This window comes from Microtus oregoni, unplaced genomic scaffold (assembly GCF_018167655.1).
Source record: "Microtus oregoni isolate MIOR12 unplaced genomic scaffold, Mior012 000046F_ref0000063, whole genome shotgun sequence".
Lineage (NCBI taxonomy): Eukaryota > Metazoa > Chordata > Mammalia > Rodentia > Cricetidae > Microtus > Microtus oregoni.
This window is the reverse complement of record NW_024543220.1, coordinates 15,726,248-15,747,297: the sequence shown is the minus strand read 5'-3', so window position 1 is coordinate 15,747,297 and position 21,050 is coordinate 15,726,248. Positions and strand designations below refer to the sequence as shown.

General features: G+C 46.0%; 1 protein-coding gene across 1 annotated transcript; it reads left to right on the top strand.

The window, feature by feature from the left end:
• The first annotated feature begins 51 nt into the window (after positions 1-51).
• Positions 52-20,476, top strand: Glo1 (glyoxalase I). The gene is made up of 6 exons (XM_041634765.1): positions 52-249; positions 9,902-9,984; positions 13,248-13,388; positions 15,165-15,232; positions 16,172-16,261; positions 19,169-20,476. The coding sequence occupies exons 1-6, from the start codon at positions 166-168 to the stop codon at positions 19,255-19,257; spliced, it is 555 nt and encodes a 184-aa protein (XP_041490699.1). The 5' UTR covers positions 52-165; the 3' UTR covers positions 19,258-20,476.
• Positions 20,477-21,050: the final 574 nt, after the last annotated feature.

Here is a 21,050-nt window from a genome sequence, read left to right as displayed (position 1 = left end):
TCAGCAGTAAGCCAACAACCATATGCACCACGATTGGCTGAGAGCCCCGGCCGCCCGCTCCTTGGCCGGTCACTCAGTCTTTTGCAAAGGCGGCCCACGGTCTTTGCGAAGCGTGTGGTCCTCTGGTTTGTTGGCAGAGCTGGTGGGTGATCCTTCAGGGCGACCATGGCAGAGCCACAGCCTGCGTCCAGCGGCCTCACGGATGAGGTCGCCCTCGGCTGCTGCTCCGACCCGGACCCCAGCACCAAGGTGGGCGATAGGGCCTCCTTCTCTGGCTGCCGGAACGGACCTGGGACTCTGGCCCGGCAGGTCTGGGCCGAATCCTAACGCTATCGGCGGCAGCCGCTGGTCCGCCGGCTTAAAACGCAGTGGAGTGAGCTAGGAAGAGAGAGGCCGTTGGAGTAGACAGTGCGGGGGGCGGAGGTATCCCCTTCTTCAGAAAGTTATTTCAAAACATCTGACCCCATGTGCTTTAGTTTGTTTATTTTTGCACGGTGTCTTGAAGCCAGGCCAAGTCTGGGTCAGATTCCATGTCTGTGTGTAGTTGTCCGTCAGTCAGACGCCATGGTCCTTTGGAGGGGCGGTTTCTGGACTCCCGTAGTTAAGGGCCCTGTCTATAACTGGCCCCTCCCAGCCGCACTCGCTCTCTGTAGTCGCCGTGAGTCCGGCTTTCACTCCTCCAAACTGATTTAACCGCATTTGCTCTTGCACAAGACCACACTTCTGTCCCCGTGAGTCTGGTGGAGAAACTACAGGACTTCGGTCTGAAGGGACTCCCAGACCATCTTCTGGCCCTTTTGTTTTGCAGTTACAGCCTAGTAGGGGCATAACCTGTGGCACGAGAAAGCTTTCGCGTCGCATGACTGTACTTACAGTCCGCTAGAATTCATTCAGGTGTGCTACCCTGGTCTGGGAGGTCCAAGCAGCCACCTCCGAAAGTGTCTCTGCATTGTGGCTGACGGAGGAATTTAGTCCTGTGTAGTCGTCTGTGTCAGTAAACACCTTTGCATATACTCATTTAGGTGTATCTTCTGTAAATCCCCGATGATTGAACGCAAGCTTTATGCAGACCTCTAGGAGGGGCAGAAGGGGCAGGTAGATGGCGAAGGACTTTGTTCCCTGCTTGTTCTTTGCCTTAAGGGCAGCGGAGAGTCAGGCATACTGTAATTGCCAAAGCCTTTGACTAGAACAAGGTGTGTACTGAGGAAAGATATTAGTCACCAGAAAGTTAAGGCAGGAAAGAAAGAATGAATACACACCACACACCTTTCCACACCTTCCACTTACATGTACCTTAGTTTGCATTTAATTTTTTTCTTTTTTTAATGTATTTTATCTATGTCTTGTTTGCTTGTAATCTGCACCTCAGAAGAGGGCATCGGATCCCATAGACAGTTGTGAGCCACCATGTAGTTTGCTGGGAATTGAACTCAGGACCTCTGGAAGAGCAGCCAGTGCTCTTAACAGCTGAGCCCGCTCTCCAGCCCAAAATGTACTTTTTTGTACCTTGATTTACATTCCACTTTCTCCAAATGCCTCTTGATTTGAAATTATCTTTTGAGACTAGGCATTTTTAGTCATGGGCCAAAATACAACTTAGCGTGTGGAGAAGTGTGTGTGCTGAGTGTGCTAGGCCCCATCTGATGTTGCCCTGTACCTGGTGTGTGCTGAATGTGCTAGGCCCTGAGCTGATGTGCCCGGTGTGTGCTGAGTGTGGTAGGCCCCGAGCTCATGTTGCCCTGTACCTGGTGTGTGTTGAGTGTGCTAGGCCCTGAACTGATGTTGCTCCCTACCTGGTGTGTGTTAAGTGTGCTAGGCCCCGATCTGATGTTGCTCCCTACCTGGTGTGTGCTGAGTGTGCTAGGCCCTGAACTGATGTTGCTCCCTACCTGGTGTGTGTTAAGTGTGCTAGGCCCTGAACGGATGTTACCCTGTACCTGGTGTGTGTTGAGTGTGCTAAGCCCAGAACTGATGTGTTTAAGCTCATTCATAACAACTCTCTGAGGAAGGGAGAATTGTCTCCGTTGTACAAATAAGGAGATTCAGACACAGGTACTGAGTGACTTGCCCAGGGAGGAGCCCATGTTCCCAGCCTCTACCCTCTCCTCTCTGCTTCTGAGGTAACTCAGACTGTAACTGTAGAACTTGTCGTGGAGGGGAGAGGGGAAAAGCCTTCAGTGAATGAGATTTAGCTGGGTTGCATACTAACTGCAAAGAACATGATAGGCGCTTTTGGGTGGGCGGCAATACCGGCATAAATGAGGACTTCGTTTTCGCCAAACACACACCAACTCTACGCACTTGGGATGAACGGGCTCTTGGCATTCCAAAGCATCCCGCGTGTGTTTGTCACTGCTGTGACCAAACACCTGCTAAAGAACAAGGGGAGACTGACTTCTGTTCACAGGTCAAGGGTGCATTCTGTGACGGTGGGAAGACATGGGGCAAGAGAGGCTCTAGCTTGTGTCAGCGGAAGCGTGAGGTAGCTGATCACATCATGTTTGCAGTTGGGACGTAGAGGGAGATGATTCTGTGCATGTAGCTGGCTGGCTTCCCACTTTTTATTCAGCCTGAAAGCCTAGTCCGTGGGACGGTGCCACCCACATTCAGGGTGCGTCAAACTTTGGGTGATTCTAAGTCCAGTTTCATGTTGTCACGGGAGATGAGCTGCCACAGTTTTCAAAGATCGCAGCAGTGGTGTCTTGTGGGCACAGGGTGTTTGGGATCTGGAGCCCTGCATTGGAATCCTCACGTCCTTGATTACTCCCATCTTGGCTGGGTTCCTGGGGCCCGTCAAAAGGAACGTAAAGATGACTCGGAGAGCTGGCCATGGTGGCACACACCTCTAATGCCAGTGCTCGGGAGGCAAAGGCAGGCAGATCTCTTGAGTTTGAGGTCAGCTTGGCCTACAGAGTAAGTTCCAGGACAACCAAAGATACACGGAGAAACCCTGTCTTGAAAAAAAAAAAAAGATAACTCGGGGAGCTGTTGTGAGGGTCCGATGAGATGGAATGGCCTGTGCTGGCCTGTGGAGATGGAGCTCAGGGTAGCATCCAGCTGTGAGGGTCGAGGAAAGCATTAAGCAGAACATGATGGTAGAACCACGTTTGTGTGGATGGGGTTCTCACACCCAGGGAGTCACACGGGAGATCCCAGGGGAAGGAAAGGAGACATCTTTACAAAAATATAATACCAGTAGGGTGGCAGAAGGGTGCAGGGCAGGCCATATTGTGGTGAGAGTCACATGAAGCCTTGGTAGAGAAGGCTAGCCTGGTCTGTTGGAATCAGGGCATGAAGAGAGAAGCCTGAATGTCATGTCTAAGAAGGTTAGGTTATGAGTGTGTGTGTGTGTGTGTGTGTGTGTGTGTGTGTGTGTGTGTGTAAAGCCTACATCATATCTAGTAGGTACATTATATAATATATTATATAATGTAGGTAGAGAATGGAGGGGCGGGAACACAAACCAGTCATTGGAGTACTCAAAATTTGAAAACTCCTTTTTGTTTTTCTCATCCTCCCTGGTGAGTTTGGAGTATGTGTGTATGTGTAACCCAGAACTTTGGACTTGCTAAAGCACATACGTGCTCTGACACTAAGATACATCCTGAGGCCAGAGTTAAACTAGTATATTATGCATGTATGTAATGGAAATCAGTATACATTTGTTGGGAGAACATGCCTCTTTCTCCAGAGATAAGCATTTGGCATAATGATTGGACTCAGCACTGTAAGGAGCAGTGACGAAGCTGTTGCTGAACAGCTAACAAATGTCAGACCTTGTGGACATTTAGCCCCAGGGTGTCAAGAAGCCACAACAAATCCACGATTGGTATTTCTTTCCTTAAACCCAGGATTTTGATTGTGGAACTATCACTCCAAATTGCTCTTGAGTAAAAACCTGCAAGAAGCAGAGAGCAGTCGGATTGGAAGCGGGGAGGACTCGAGCTAGGCAGTAGTTTTTAGGAAGGCTAGAAAGAGGGTTCCCGGGAGGGTTAAGCAGGCATGGAAGTGGCAGGCTTGGCTTGGCTCTTAACCTATTCAGTTCACTTCAGATAGGATTGAATTGAGGAGACTGAAAAAAGAACCAAGGAAGACTTCCCGCGTGTCTCTCTTATGCTAACGAGAGTGGCTGGGGCCTTCTCTCTCCTCTGTTTAAGCTGCGGTGCTTTTGATTCTCTGGTACAAGCGGATGTGGTGAGGAGGTCAGGGGTGGGAGTCCAGAGTTGAGGTTAGAGGGTTGGGCTGGGGAATGAAGATTTGGTAACCAAAACCAATAGTGTAATGGAACCCCTGGCTTTGTTTGTAACAGTTGCCGAAAGGCAAACAAAGTGCTTTGCTCTGGGCACGGCATTCGGTTAAGTACTTTCAATTTTTTAATTTTACATTTATGGGTGTTTTGCCTGCATATATGTCTGTGTGAGGTGTCAGAACCCCTGGAACTGGAGTTACAGACGGTTGTGAGCTGCCCTGTGGTTGCTGGGAATTGAACCCAGGTCCTCAGGAAGAGCAGCCAGTGCTCTTAACCACTGAGCCATCTCTCCAGCCCTGTGCTAAGTACTTTAATACATTACTGAATTTATACTTCAGTTCAGCCATAGACTGATTATCTTCATCCCAGAGGTGTGGAAGCAGAGGTTTGAGGAAAGTAACAACTCTCAGTACCACAATTGTAGAGCCATGTTATTGCCCGCTCAGAGTAAATAAATAAACAGACAAACAGTTCCTCTCACATGTGTGTTCTTCCTCCCTTTGCATGAGAAGAGGAATGCCTTGTGGGACTGACAAGAAGAGCAATACTGTTGGATGCAGCGTGGGAGACCTGAGTTCAGTCCCCAGGAAGGACCCTTGTAAAAAACCAAAAAGGGTCTCGAAAAACCAAAAAAAAAAAAAAACAAAAGGCCATGCATGTGCTGTGCATTTGTAAGCCCAGCAGTAGGGAGGCAGAGGTAGGTGGATCCCTGGAGCTCTCTGACCAGCCAGCCAGGCCTGCTCTGGGAGCCCCAGGTGGACACTATCTAGCAGCATCTGGAGTTGTCCTCTGGCCCCCACAGGCATGGACACACATTGCACAAGGACAGGCTACATATACACAAGAAGTGTAATGACCTCACAGCTGTATAGAGATCTGACAAGCATCCCACTGGCTTAAACTCAGGGTATGGGCGGAGCTTCCGTCCTTGCTGGAGGCTCCAGAGAGGCACCTGCTTCCAGCTCCTGCTGTTGTCTTATCTCATTTCCTCTCAGTGGTTGGACCTACACCCATGTTTTCTTACCGGTTGCCAGTGTCCAAAATGGGGGTGATAGTCAGGCTCTCAAGCAGCCCCTACAGTTTGTTTACTCATTCTGGCATCTCTGCAGCCACACCCCTCCTCACCATATCCACCATGTGCCAACTCTCTGTCTTCTGATGCTTTTAAGGTCTCGTGTGAGTGTATGAACCACCTACCCAACTGAGCCGGTTAAACCTTCCCCCGTTTTTTTCCAAGATAATATTTTAAGTATGTGTCGGCATGTCTGTGTGTGGGGTGTGTGCATGTAAATGCCTGTGGAGTCCAGAAAGGGTGTTGCATTCATTGGAGCTGGAATTACAGTTGTGAGCTACCCAGTGTGGGGTGCTGGGAAGTGAAACCAGGTCCTCTGCAAGAGCAGTTCGTGCCCTTAACTGCTGAGCTGTCTCTCCAACCCCAGTCTCTATTTTAAGGCCATCTGGTTAGTTAATTCCATTCTCAGAGTCCCTTACGGTAGAACCTAAGTTAATGTTTGAAATAATCTGGACCATGTTCAGAGCTGACTGGGTCTGCCAGCCTTCCCTCCTCCCAGGGCCTGTAGTGGCGAATCCCCAAGCCTAGTGTGGGAGGTTGGCTTTCTCTGATGAGGCCTGCCAAGGACTGCCTTTGAGATCACCGCTGTGTGGCCTGAAAGAGCACACATCAGCATCTCAGTGGACTTGGCCTCCCCACACACAAGCCCAGTAATTGATAGGGAAGCAGCAGGCACTCAACATTCGTTGGGAGAGGGAGATGCCTGCTATAGTTTGAGCATCTTGTTTTAGTCTCTGCTTAGACCAGCATCTGGTATGAAAGTGGACTTGCTGCTTTGTAAAAAGGTCTGAAATTGTTTTTTTTTTCTCATTTCGCTGTAGTCAGAGTGACTTTGTAGGTGTCTTTATGGCTGTATTCAGAGGATAGAGCCAGGTGGTCGGTGCCTGGCTGGGGAGCCGTTCATTGCTCTCTTACCTGATTGACAAAGGGGAGGGCAGCTCTGGATTTGAAAAGCCTGCGTAGGTCCAGAGAAATGGAACCTCGTGCCTTTTCCCTGGGTGCTGTGTGGCGTAGTGAGAGAAGCAGACCATGAGAGGCGCGCTGATGCTCAGGTCAGGGTATGAACTGCCCAGCTGTCCCCAGGAGAAAGGAATGCAGCACCTCCAAAAATGAGTTTGCAGTTTATAGGATGCTTTTAATTGGACAGGAGAGCGTTAAGGCAAAAGAGACTGCAGTAAGCAAAGTTTTATTGAGGGGGGAGGGGAGCCCTATGCTGTTAGCAGGAGGCTGTGGTCAAGCTGTTCTGCTCTGAGGGGTCAGCCCATTTCTGATTAGTGGAGAACACTGAGTTTCCATTTCCCTTAACGGCCTGGGTCCCACAGGGATTGTCCATCTTGGTATCTTAGGTGACCCTATTTTAGGATGAACAATGAATTTAAGTGCTCTTTAAGATCACTTTTTCATGATAGACAATGAATAGTGTATTTGCGTTTTATATGAGGTAAGTTTGGGGGAAGAGGCTGTTTGGTCAGAGCATTACTTGTGGGTGGAGTGAGTTTTCCTGTCCTGCAGCTGCTCTCAGAGCATAGGCACTCATATGTCCTGCATAGGCACTCAGATGCTTAATATAAATTATAAATGCTCTGCCAATAGCGCAGGTTCATTACCAACTCGCTCTTACATTTTCAGTTAACCCATATTCGTTATTTACACGCTACCATGTGGTGGTACCTTTATTAACATGGCACATCCATCTCCTGCTCCCTCTGTGTCTGGCTGGCTACTTCAGATTCTGCCCTTCTTCCTCCCAGTCTGACTCTCCTGCCTAACCTCATCCTGTCCAGCTATTCTTTATTAAACCAGTCACAGCGACAAATCTTCACAGTGGACGAAGGGACTGCTTTTCTCATTGTGATAAAACTACTTGGGGAAGGGCTTAGTTTGACTTGCAGTTCAAGTTACACGCCATTACGGTGGAGAGGTTGTGGTGGAAGGAGCTTGAAGTGGCTGGTCACATTACAGCCACAGACAATAATCAGAGAATGGGGACTGTTTGTGCTTAGCTAGCTTTCTTTTTTTTTTTTTTTTTTTTTTTTTTTTTTTTTTTTTTGGTTTTTCGAGATAGGGTTTCTCTGTGGTTTTGGAGCCTGTCCTGGAACTAGCTCTTGTAGACCAGGCTGGTCTCGAACTCACAGAGATCCACCTGCCTCTGCCTCCCGAGTGCTGGGATTAAAGGCGTGCGCCACCACCGCCCGGCTTAGCTTTCTTTTTTGTACAGTCCAGGACCCAATCCCATGGAATGGTCCCACCAATATTTATATGGGGATCCCCATTTTGATTAATCTCAAGATTTAGCTTAAGGCCTTGGGTTTAGTCCTCAACTCTGGGAGAAAAAAAAAACAACAACCAAACCAAACCAAAACAGACCAAAAAAGATGGATAAGTGGTGGAGCAGGCTTTTAATCCCAGCATTCTGGAGGAAGGGGCAGGTGGATCTCTGAGTTTGAGACTAGCCTGGTCTACAGGTTCCAGGATAACCAAAGAAACCCTGACTGGAGGGAGGGAGGGGGGGAGGGAGGGAGGGAGGGAGGGAGAGAGAGAGAGAGAGAGAGAGAGAGACAGAGAGAGAGAGAGAGAGAGAGAGAGGGAGAAGAAAATCCCTAAATCCCTCCTGCGGGCCTGGAGGCTAACCTAATCCAAATAATCCCCTGCAGGTGTGCCCAGAGGCTTGCCCCATAGTGATTCTAGAGCCCTAGCTATCAAAGCTGCAGAAGGATGATCAGTTTTCAGCCCCGTTGTGTTAAATCTATGGGTACAGAAGAATAACACTGTAGGAAGTGCCTGTGGCAAAAGAAAACCTGGCTTTACGAGAGTTAGATAATGAGTGTACTCAGTGTTGGCTTCTCATTTATAAAATGGAGATAATACTCATACATATATATTTTATCAGGGCTGGGAGTGTAGCTTCCTTGACTAGCATGCAGGAGGCCTGGGGTTTGATTCCCAGTACTGGGCAAGGTAGTGTAGTGTACACACGGGAGGTGGAGTCAGGAGTCTCAGCAGTTCAAGGTGGTCCTTGGCTGCCTGGTGAATCAAGGCCAGCCCGACTCAAAAAAATGGAGCCAGTGACTGTGTGTAAAGAAATCAACTCCTAACTAAAGTGTTATTAATAATTTTAACCCTATGAAATTATGCATTGTCTTCCCTTTTTTTAGGTAAGCCTTTTGTTTTCTGAGGAAGTTGAAGGCTTTACAAAGGGTTAAGACACTAAATTTTTGCTTCTAGGTTCTCTAGGAGTCTAAGGTCTTCATAAGGTCTTCCCATTGACACGTTACCAGTAAATTCAGAATCTCAGGGTGGCACAGAGGGTCACAGCGAGAGTAGCTTCTCAAGGCAGTTTCTTCCTGCAGAGACTGCTGAGGGCAAGGACTAGCAAGCGCCCTGGGGCAGGACAAGCTCTTGGTTTTTATACAGAGGGTCCTCTTCCATTGACTAGTTTTATAAGAATCCTCAGAAAGCGAAGGAGGAAGGGGTCAGCTGTTCAGGCCATCAGGTTCTAGGGGACTGGGGACGGGGCCCTCATTTCTCAGTAAATAGTTCAGCAAGGGTGTTTATACATTCATCAAAAAATATGGAGGCAGGTGGATCTCTAAATTCAAGGCCAATCTGGTCTACAGAGTGAGTTCCAGGATAGCCAGGGCTACACAGAGAAACTGTCTTGAGGAAAAAATGTATGTGTGCACATTTGTGTGTACGTGTGTCTGTGTTTGTGCGTGTGTGTGTATAAAATTGTAGAGCCAGGTATTGTATGGTAGCCCACACCTTCAATCCCTGTACTTCAGAGAAGTCAAGCTGATCTCTGTGAGTTTAAGGCTATCTCAGATTTGCTTAGAGAGTTCCAGGCTAGTCAGAGCTGCATGAGACCTTGTGTGTGTGTGTGGAGGGGGTGGGTATTACAGAGGTTGGATTCTTTGTTATGCCAATTAAAATTAATTTTGGTTGCACAAAATCAAGGTAGAGAAAGGATGCACTCGTTAGTAGTAGTCTATTTGGAAGGTAGAGTCACCGGAAGCCCCATGGAGTGGGGAAGTGCCAGAAAAAAAAATTGTTTTCTGCCACCTTGCTGGGGTGGGGAGGTGCAGGAATGATGTGGCGGCAGTCATTTCATTTCATAATTGTCCCACTAAAGCGAGTGCTGGTGGCTCTTGCCCATGACCTCAGGACTTGCGTGTGAAAGCCAGAGGGTCAAGCAGGGGCCAGTTGGTGACACAGCAAGTTTGAGGCCATATGAGGTAATGCCACTGGAACCCAAAACGAATCAAGACAACCACCAAGGTCCCACCAAGCCCCAGTGACTCAGAAAGCCAGGTTTTTCAAATCACTGTTGAAGGGCATTCCTGGAATGGTAAGTCGCTGGCTCGCAGCTGCTCCACCCAGAAGCTTGCAACTGAAGAGCACTTGGCAGAGAGCTCGGGAGTGGAGCGAGGGGCGTAGGAACTGTTCGAGGGAGCTACTGTTGAGGCTGGAGATGGGCTTGCGTTTTCCGTTTGCTTTACAATGCTGAGCTGGTTGAGAGCACAGTGAACACCGCAGTGTGGAAAGTTAGGGACTGAACCTACTACACTGTTGTCTCCCCTTAGGACTTCCTAATGCAGCAAACCATGCTAAGAATTAAGGATCCTAAGAAGTCCCTGGATTTCTACACTAGGGTTCTTGGACTGACGTAAGTATTTCTTGGTGCCTTCGTGTTGAAACCCTCAGCGTTAGAGAAGATGGCTCAGGAGTAGAAGCAGAGAACTGCCCTGCCCCCCAAATTCCCCTACCCTCCATAGCAATTAATATTAATTTTTTTATAAAAAAACCCAAACAACCTTTTTTTCTTTTCTTTTTTCATAACAGAAAGTCTTTGGTTGAGGAGCCTACAAGGAGGCCTGACTAGACAGCACTTTGGTTAGGTTCTATTTGTATCAGGACTGGTCAAGGCGCAAGGGCAACAGGAGGGGCATGTGATTTCATTTTCTGCAGACTCCCTTCTGCCTGAGAGCTGGCCAGCTAGATCATTCTTCCGTTCAGACCCTTGACATACTCGGAGTGCTTCTAGCTCCGTTTGCTTCTGAAACGTGAATGGCAGGATGCATTATCAAGAAAAGGAATGGCTTTGTTTACAGCCGGCCCTGGTTCCGGTTTTAGAGGCTGCATTTTCTCTTGCTAAAGGGTAGTAGCCACGGGTTTGCAACTCTTTCAACATTTTGGTGTGCTGTATTTTCTATTGGCTTTATTGGGGTATAACTGATCATTTGACTTTTCTTGGTTTGTTTCCTCAAATGCCATGAGGTTTTTGATGGCACACATAATTAAGTGAAATGATCTTAAATTTCCTGCTTTTCATTTACTTCCACAAGTTTTAAGAGACCTGCCCAAGTAATACATCTGAATTATGTATGGTTAGAAAATGTGAGCAGTTCTGAAGACTACAAAACGAAGAGGAATGGCTTCCTTCTCTGGGTCCTTCCCCCCAAACTGCTCTTAAATTCTTGTGATTCTTTCCTGTGACAGTGGCTTTCTGGTGTGTACAGCATATTTAAAGGGCAGAGAGAAAATGAATGCCCGGACACCTACTGTTGGCCAGGCGCCAACCCTGTTACTCCCTTGTGCCTTCGCAACAGGCCTTGCAGGCAGCTTGTGTCCTCCTTCTACACGTGAAGAAAGGAAGTTTCTGCTCTCTGACCCCACAGTTGGCAGAGCTGAAACCATAAGCAGGTTGACCTTTGTTTTTAAATAGCTCCCAGGTAGAGCCTACATCCAGTGGTCCAGGAATAGTGATAACAGGGATAAGTAGATAAAAGATTAGAGCAGAACTCTGGAAACTGATGGCTCAGTTGGTAAAGTGCTTGCCATGACCGCATGGAGATTTCAGTCTCTTGGAACCCACGTAAAAGTGTTGGGTGTGGTAGTGTGCACCCTGCAGGCCTGTTGCTGGAGCCACAAAGTTCTAAGGCCGTCCTTGCACTCAGGCAGAGGCAGAGGCAGGTGGATCTCCTGCCATCTTAGCCACTTTAGCAATTGCAGGCCAGGAGGGGTCACTTACTGACATAGTCTCTGAGGTTGAGGGTGACTGAAAGACAGTGGAGAGAGTTGAGGATACCCTGTGTCAACCTCTTACCTCTACATGCGCAGTATGCTCCGTATGTATGTATGTATGTTTCCATGTCTGTGCACACACACCCCCACCCCCCAAAAAAGACATTTTGCTAGGCTTCAAGTACTTGCTCTTGATTATGAACAGAATCGTCTTTGAGCATAATTAATCCTCTGTATTATGTGTATTGCTCTGCTTACATGCGATCTAATATTCTTTAAACCGACTTGATAAACTGTCACTTTTAAGAGCCTCAGGGCTCCTTCACCCTTTGCATCAAGTCTCTCCTTGTCCCACCCTCTTTCTCCCTTCCACCTACAAACTTCCGAAATCTCTGGAGACTTTCTTGCCCTCTGCACCCTCGTTTGTCCTCGTCACTCTCTGCCGCGGGTCTGGGTCTGCGGAGGCTCCTCTTGCTGGACTCCCTCCTTCACCCCGGCCCTGTGTCAGCTGCCTGGTCGTGTTGAAGCCGCTCCCACAGAGCCTTCCCAAGTCATGTGACCTTTTTTCAGTCTTAATCCTGTTTCACCTTTCTGCAGTATTTGAGACTTTAGCCTTCCTATTGTAGATATTCACTTGTCTGTGATATTAATCTGCCCTTCTCTCCTGCCACCTGGCCTCCATTTCCTTTCGGGTGCTTTTTGAAGAGCAGTAGATGTGTTTAACTGAAAGAATGGCAGGAAAAGGTGTTGTTCACTGAAACCCAAACCTAGAACATTTTTCCCTGCTTATAGATAAGCACTGTGATGCTAGCTGAATTTCACTAAATTTGAATAATTGAGAGATGATTGTGCCGAGTCACCCGTGGAAGTGGAGCACTTGGGAGGCTGAAGCAGGGGATGGGTGAATTGGCGCTTTCTAGTGAGTTCGGGTGTGTCTCACAAAACAATAAAACAAAGACAAAGAATCGATGGATTACAGAACCTCGCCCCTCACAGCTCGGTGCAGGAACCTGGACTAGGGGTGGCGAAGGAGTGAGGAAGGAACAGATACTAAAGAAACTGCTATGTGGACACAGAAAAGCTGGGGTCAGGTGGTCTGTCTGTGCGCACTCAGAGTGGTCCCAGCTACCTGTGTGCAAGGGTGGGCTGGTCTCGGTAGGAGGTGTCTGGAGGCAGCAGTTAGGCATCCTGCAGGAGCAAGCTGTAGCTGCTAACTTTTGCATACACTGTGAGCATTGTTGTCACTTGGCCTAGAGGAAGGCTTTGCAGTCCATCTGAGCCTAGGGGTGTGTTGGGAGCTCTTCTCTTCCCATGGGTCTGAGCATTGGTCCTTGACATGGCCACGCTCATGTCAACAATACACATTCCCTCAAGACTTCACCCACTTGACGCTTTGACGCAATGCTTCCTTGGCTCTCAGAACTTTTTATTTTATTTTGTGTGTGTGTGTGTGTGTGTGTGTGTGTGTGTGTATTCACGCATGTACTAGAAGGGACATACCATGTATAAAGGCCAGAGGTCAACTTTGGGTGCTGTTTCTCAGGAACCGATCACTTTGGTTTTTGAGACAGGGTCCCTCATTGGCACCTGCTAAAGTTGCTGATCAGCAGGCTCCTGGGGTGTGCCGGTCTCTGCCTTCCCAATGCGACTATTGCCAGCACACATCATCACTCCTGGCTTTTTACGTGGGTTCTGGGGACCCACTTATACATACATATACTTACACAGCAAGCTCTTCATAGATGGAGGTATAAATGAGGTCTTTTTCCCACTAATTTTTGCCCATGGTTTTCTCACCAAAGTAACTACATTGCATATGGCCCTTATTCCTGGTAGAACTTAAATATTATGTTAAGTTTATTACCAGCCTTCGCTATTGTAAATGACTATGGCTTTTAATTTCAGGCTACTCCAAAAGCTTGATTTTCCTTCGATGAAATTCTCCCTCTATTTCTTGGCTTACGAGGATAAGAATGACATCCCTCAAGACAAGAGTGAGAGAACAGCTTGGACGTTTTCCAGAAAAGCTACGCTTGAGTTGACACAGTGCGTATAAGTCTTTGTCTCTTTATAGATCCTAATTTTTTATAAGGTATTTTTAAAGAATCTCTTTTTATGTGGTTTCCAGTCTAAGTCAAATTATATATATGTAAATTTCATGTGCCTTCATGTTTTGCTTGCATGTATGTCTGTGTTGGATCCCCTGAAACTGAAGTTACAGTTAGTTGTGAGCTGCCATGCGGGTTCTGGGAATTGAACCCAGGACCTCTGGAAGAGCAGCCAGTGCTTCCAGCCGCTGAGCCATGTCTCCAGCCCCCTAAATCGATTTTTAATATTTTTATTATTTTTAAATATTTGGGTCTTCGTGTTATTTTTTTTTATTTATTTATTATGTATACAATATTCTGTCTGTGTGTATGCCTGAAGGCCAGAAGAGGGCACCAGACCTCATTACAGATGGTTGTGAGCCACCATGTGGTTGCTGGGAATTGAACTCAGGACCTTTGGAAGAGCAGGCAATGCTCTTAACCTCTGACCCATCTCTCCAGCCCCCCTTCGTGTTATTCTTATGGTTTCTTTAGGACAGAGAGAACACATTTTTCTTTTAGAGAATATAAGACCCTGAATTGGCAAGATATTTGCCAAACTATAGATTATTAATTTTATAACTTACAGATTCTCCTAAAATCTTCTGATAGTCATATTTTTGTCCTTTTATTATTTTGCTGTTTTTGATCCAGAAATGTTATAGAATATATTCCTTTTAAATAACCAGCACATAATTTTGTAATAATTTTTTGTTTGTTTGTTTTTGGTTTTTTGTTTTGTTTTTTGAGACCGGGTTCTCTGTGTACCTTGGAGGCTGTTCTGAAACTCGCTCTGTAGACCAGACTGGCCTTGAACTCACAGAGCTCTGCCTGCCTCTGCCTCTTGAGTGCTGAGATTAAAAGCAGGTGCCATCATTGCCTGGCCCCAACATTCAAATTTTAAGGTGCTTTTATAACCTCAACATTTAAAAGTACAGAATTAAAGGACTCCCCATTTCTTTCTGTGTTAGTATGTATCCTTTGATTCAGAAACACTTGCTTAAGTGGCCGACCGTCTTGTCTCCAGAATGGAAATGCTCAAATCTGGTCCATGGAGCTCGTCTCCAGAATGGAAATGTCTCAAATCTGGTCCATCTAGAACTTAGTGCAGAAAATGATAGTTGCTGCAGCTTTTATTCTTGCTCTTATCTGGGTGCCGGGTTCGACCATCTTCTTAACCTAGGTAGAATCTTCTTTGCCAGCTTGTCCTTCCTGCAGGTGAAAAAATCAGTTTTGCGGTAAAGTAGCATGTATACAGACTAAGCCTTCGGAGAGTTCCCTTCTCATAGGCTATTCTAAGGTCAGAACTGCAGTTACTATCTTGTGCAAGCCTTCTTCTCTAGAAGAACAGAACCAATAGAATGTAGATAGAAAAGGAAATTTATTAGATTGGTTTACATGGTAGGGGTTGGGTAGTCCCAGCAATGGCTCTCTGAACACCGGAGAAGCAGAGAACCCGGTAGCTGCTCCATCCACAAAGCTGGATGCCTTAGCAGTCTTACACTAGTATGGAAGGCCTTGGGGCTCCCTAGAAGGCCAATAAGCTGGAGTCTGTTATCAGCTGAGAGTAACAGCAACAGATGCAGGACAGCTGGAAGGTGTTAGCTGTGTTTGCTGTGGGTCTTTTTTTCTGGAAATTTACTCGAGGACACACCCTGAGGCGCCTCTTCCAGGTTGGTGCTAAGTCCCTCAGGTTGGCAGTTACAGCCTGCTAACACAGTCCTTTCCTCTGCAGCAACTGGGGCACCGAAGTTGATGAGACCCAGAGTTACCACAACGGCAACTCAGACCCTCGGGGATTTGGTATGTTTGCCCCATTGTATGGTGTCTGTGGGTGTGTATGATTTTACATGGTATACATATTTATGGTACAATAAACTTAAGACACAAATGACCTAATTTTCAAGTAATTTACTAGGGATATGATTATTTTTATTTGCTGCAGATCTTATTCAGCAGCTATCTAATTTCAGTATTGGTCCAAACATTGTGTTTGCTTTCTCATAATACTATGCTATAAAGTCACAGCATTATGTTTCCAGTAAACTTTATTGTGGGGCTAGGAAGAGAGTCTGCAGCCTTACCCATGCCAAGCGAGCGTTCTAAGCTGCCCTCCCTTTCCTTCTAGGAGAGTGTTCAATTAAAACAATGATGACCGTGGTTAATAATAATCCCATTTTCTGGCAGTGTCTTGTCAAGGGCTGAAGAGATGCTTCAGTGGTTAAGAACACTTACTGTTCTTGTAGAGGACCTGGCCTTGGTTCTCAGCATCCATGTTGTAGTTTATGGCCATCCATAATTCCAGTTCCAGGGGATCTGATGCCCTCTTCTGACCTCAGTGGGTATCAGGAGCACACACAGTGCATATACAATAAAATAAATCTAAAAATATGTATCTTGTCACGTGGCAGAATAGTGAGTTGGGAAAGGTAGTGAATGTCTACAGTTAATCTATTAAACAGGAGTAAATGATAACCTTTCGGGTATAGATTATCTAAACAGATCGAAGTATGCATTAGTCAGTATTGGTTTATTTCAAACAACAATTCACAACTATTTGACTATAACTAGCCAGTCAGACAGCTACTGGCCCTTTAATATATAGATTTTGAACCTATTTAGCTTTGTCTCCAAAGGCCTTGTGTTTTGAAGTAAGTTTTGGAAGCCGTTTGCAGCACGTGGGTGTACTCTTATAATCATTTCTTTCTGTGCTTTGTTTTTGGGGGAATGGTATCACCAAAGGTCACATTGGGATTGCCGTTCCTGATGTCTACAGTGCCTGCAAAAGGTTTGAAGAGCTGGGGGTCAAGTTTGTGAAGAAACCCGATGATGGTGAGTCAACCCACCCTTCACCATGTGCATAGCTGTGATTGGTCAGCCTGCCCCTCACTGTGTGCACTGTAATTGGTCAGTCTGCTCTGCACCACAGCTGTGATTGATTAATATGTCTGAGGAGCCATGCTGGTTGGATGCAAGTAACTGGAAGCTCTTTTCAGCAGTCCTAGGAGCAAAGGAACGTGAAGAGAATACCTGGCTCTCTTAAGAGACCAGAAAGAACTGGTGGCTTCACCAGGACACAGGACCTGGAAAGCCATGGGACCTCGCCTTCCCTTCCCTAGCCCTGCTATTTTCTCTCATTGGCTACCAGCTTTCAGGATTTCAGGGTGTAGGTAGTTGCTCCTAGATGAATTCTCTGAAGTGTATTTTGTTGTCAATATAACTTTGTCAGTTTACTAATAATAACTGATATTTTTCATTCTTTTATACAATTGTATATCCTATGCTTTGGGTATGTGTCTTGAAATAGCATATATCTGAATTCTGTTGGATTTATATGTATCATTATTATTATACTTAGATCTATTCTTACCTTCTTAAGTTTTAAAATTAATTTTAACTTTGGAAATACGTTCTTGCCCTGTAGCCCAAGCTGCCCATGAACTTAGGATTCTCTTTTCTCAGCCTCCTAGTTACTGACATTATAGTGTGCCACCGCAGTTTGAGACATTTCACGAGCTTAAGCAGTAAGTAGTTCTTTGGTAGAGCCCTTGCCTAGCATGCACTGGGTCATAGGTTCAGCCCAGCACCAAAAACCAACCAACCAAACAAACAAACAAAAAAAAAGAGCCCAAACCAACCAACCAAACACATAACAAAAACCCAGAGAAAAATAAACGAGACATTTTAGTAAAATTGTTTGAAGGAAAACATGTCCTATGGGATCCCCTCAGTAAGTGAACAGCTCTCCTCTCTGCTCACATCAGCTGCTGTCACCTAGACTGGGTTAGTGATTTTCTTTTCCTTTCTTTTCTTTCTTTTCCTTTCTTTTCTTTTCATTTTTCTTTTGGCCTTCACATTTTTAAAAAAATAATGTAGTACAGTATTTTGAACATCTTCACTCCGTTTCTCTCTTGAAGCATCTTTTAGATTTTCCTATCTTAGCAGGACTATGTTCTGAGGTTTTGTGAGGTTAGGCCTCTGAGACACATGCATGGGAACCAGGCACACGTGGGTTAGTTCTGGTGGGAATCCTCTGCTTGTTTTCCTTCACCACTGAAAACGCTCCTGTACTGTCATTCTGTATACAAGTGTCCTTGAGAATGCTGTTAGTATTTCCTCTTTATTTTATTTTATTTATTTTTGGGAGCTTTTTGTTTTACCAGCTACTTTCCCCTCACATGTGTCTATTCTGATTTTCCACCTTTTTCCCTTTGTATGTGTCTGTGTGTGGAGTGTGTGTCTGTGTGTAGGCCTCGGTTGACAGTGGGCATCTTCCTTGAATACTCTCCACTTTATTTAATAAGGCAGAGTGAGTTCCCTGGAGAGCCCAGCCCCAGCACTCACACCGGGGTAACAGGTAGCCGCCAGGCTTGCCCACCTGCCACCTTCTCAGGGGGGCTCTGGGAATCCAGACTTAAGGCCTCATGATTGTACAGCAAATGCTTTAGCCATTTCCTGTCAGCCCAGCTCTCTGCTGGAGGCTTTGTTTCTGGCCTCATTTCTTGGCTCCCTAACATTTTCTTTGTCTTAGTTCACATTGGCAATACTAATAGTGCTCTCTCATGCCTTAATAACCCTTTGTCCACTCATTGTTCTAATAGTTCATACTGAATTTGAATCTATAATCCACATAATTATGTTCCTAGATTATGTTAGTTCGGCTTCTGAACTATTTTTCCCAACAACTGTAAACTGTTGTAATCTACCAGGCCACGTGACTGGCAGAAGAGAACTGTCCCTAGGGATCTGCATGATCTCAGGAAGACAGGCTGATGAGCCCTGGGCTGAGTTTTCTGGGTACTAAATGACAGCTCTTCCCCTTAGAGGCTTTCCCCCTCAGGGCAAAGCAGTATTAGTAAGAGACACACCTGAGGTTGTCACACGCTTGTTCCTGGATGTGTGGGGACATAAGGAAGGCCAGCTGGTTCAGTCTTCTTAGCTTCCTTGTTAGACAAGCTCTGTCCCCCTTCACTCTTGAGGACATCTGGCAATCAGTAGCTGAGCCCCTCCCAAGTGCCAGGGTGGGTGTCGCTTGCCGTGGGAGGCAGAAGCAAGCACCCTGTTTATTCTCCCACAGCCACAAATCCAGAACTTGTGTTCTGACTCCAAAATACTTTCTGTATGGATCAGGGAATGGTCGCCTGCGGCCTCAGCCACAGCCCTCGAGATTGCTTAGCTGTGTTTTACCCTCTCTCTTTCACCCTGGTTTGTAGTCCGTGACCTTGGGGTCAGGAGGCAGACGTTAGAGTCAGATGAGTCCACCATCTTAGTCCCCACATAAATCAATCTCTCAGGCCACATTTATACGTCTGAGTAAACAGCTCCCTCTGGTTACAGTTCCCGGGAGTCACAGTGTGATTGACAGGGCTTGGGTTGCCTAGTGTATTGTTTAATAGGGTTTACGTGACCCAAGCCTCTGGTGTCTTGGTTGTGTGAGGAGGCCACGTTATCTGTTCCCTTGAGCATACCTCTATCTTCTTTTCCTTCTTAAATAATTTCTGTGATTGGTGGTATGGTAGCCTCAAGGTGAGGCAACGACCTCATACTTAGCAGGACTGTTTTCAGCTCCTTCTGGAAGGTCATTCTAGCATTAGGATAACCGTGGTACCATTTAACACAAACTTTCTAGAATGGAAACTATCAACAATGTGTCTCATTCAAATGCAGATTAAAATTGTAATGAAAATGTGTTTGATTTTTAATGTTCCTTTCTGGTAATGAGAAGTTTTCATTCCACAGGTAAAATGAAAGGTCTGGCATTCATTCAAGATCCTGACGGCTACTGGATTGAAATTCTGAATCCTAACAAAATAGCAGAGATTATTTAGTTCTTTGTTGGAGTCGGTGGGGACAAGCAGCAGCGCGAGAGAAGCAGCTGAGGCCCCAGAAGCATCGAGAACTGACGGATCTGTGCCCCAGCTCCAGCCGCTCTGAAATCCCTCTCATTCTCCTGTTTCAGTGGCTTTTTCTTTTTAAATCCCACCCCCTCTATTTAGTCAACCTAATTTTCAAGTACCAGTTTATCTTATGACTTTGACAAAGTTATGTGACTTTACTTTTTAGATAATAATTAGAACGATTCCCTCCGGAGACCACGTCTGTTCCCGCCTGTCTCTTCAATACTACTCAAGTCTGGTTTTGATCTATCATTTAAAATTTTGTTTTAAATGTTTCTTTTTCTGTTGGGGGACTGTTACCTTCTGGGGTTTCAATTCCTGAGAAATGATTCTTCATAATGGAAAGTAAAGAGTTCTGAACAGAAATGAAGCTTCATGTGTGCTTCAAACAGCATAGTGTTTATTTTACAAACGAGAAGGCACTCGAGAGCAGTTCTGAATCATGCTGACAAGGACACTGGCAGAAATTTTATATATATATATATATATATATATATATATATATACACACTCAAGGTTCAAGGACTAACTTTACTTTTGTAGGAATGTGGAGAAGGAAGGGCTTAATTTACTGGGTACTTAGACAGTGGCTAGGCAGCAGCATGCTTCATGTGAGTGGAGACTGCAGTTACCGTCATCATTTTGGTACCTGGATTACGCCTCACTGTAGCTCCTGCGCTAGTCTTCTGCTGTGAGACCTGCGGTGAGCTTGGCTTTGTGCCTTTGCTCTCGAGCTTGACTGCAGTGGAAGAAGCATAGAAGTCTCAGCACAAGGCTGGCCTAGGTGACATTCTGTGTGAGTGAGGCTCACACGAGTCTTCCCCACCCCAGGGTCTTCATGAATTCACTTAGGATAAATTATTTCCAGTGATAGCTCAGATATCAGGAATTCGCTCAGTGATCTACCCTGCTGACTGATGAAGGCTTTCTAAGAGGCAGTTTTGAAAACTTATGGCCTGGAGGATAAAACCCAATTTGAGGTCAAACTGCATTGAAGTTTTCTGCGGTGTAGTGGCAGATGTCTGGACGGGTGATGTCGTCAAGTGTGACACTGCTAGAAGCGCTTTGTTTCTTTTGGGGATGGAATGGATTAATGTGAGCAGTTTAAACAAACCACAGACAGAAATAAAACGCTGTTTAATACGTAAAATTCTGTGTGGCAAGTTCTTTCTTATAAAAAGCCTTGAAGAGGAGATCTTGTAAATGCACAGTGAACCTGCATGCTGAGCCAAGAGCACACATGGTTCTGTGCAGACTGAAAGGCAGAGATAAATGCATGCTGAGCCAAGGGTACACATGTTTCTGTGCAGACTGAAAGAGGTAAATGCATGCTGAGTCTGCATGCTGAGCCAAGGATATGCATGGTTCTGTGCAGACTGTAAGCCAGGTAAATGCATGCTGAGTCTGCATGCTGAGCCAAGGGTATGCATGATTCTGTGCGGACTGTAAACCAGACAGTTTCTATGGTTAATGACGTGTGGGAAAGAAAAATACAGAACCAGCAGTGGTTGCTCACACCTTTAATCCAAGCACTCAAGAGGGAGAGGCAGAAAAAGCTCTGTGAGTTCAAGGTTAGCCTAGTCTACAGAGTGAGTTCTAGGACAGCCAGGGCTACACAAAGAAAACTCCCCCCCCCCCTCTTTCTGTGTGTGTGTGTGTGTGTGTGTGTGTGTGTGTGTGTGTGTATATATATATATATATAATCTGCAATAATATATGATTTT

Excerpts from the sequence above, each read along its gene's own strand:
- Glo1 (XM_041634765.1), top strand. The coding sequence starts at position 166 with ATGGCAGAGCCACAGCCTGCGTCCAGCGGCCTCACGGATGAGGTCGCC. Across the intron at positions 250-9,901 it reads ACCCGGACCCCAGCACCAAG|GACTTCCTAATGCAGCAAAC; the intron begins GTGGGCGATAGG and ends GTCTCCCCTTAG. Across the intron at positions 13,389-15,164 it reads GCTACGCTTGAGTTGACACA|CAACTGGGGCACCGAAGTTG; the intron begins GTGCGTATAAGT and ends TTTCCTCTGCAG.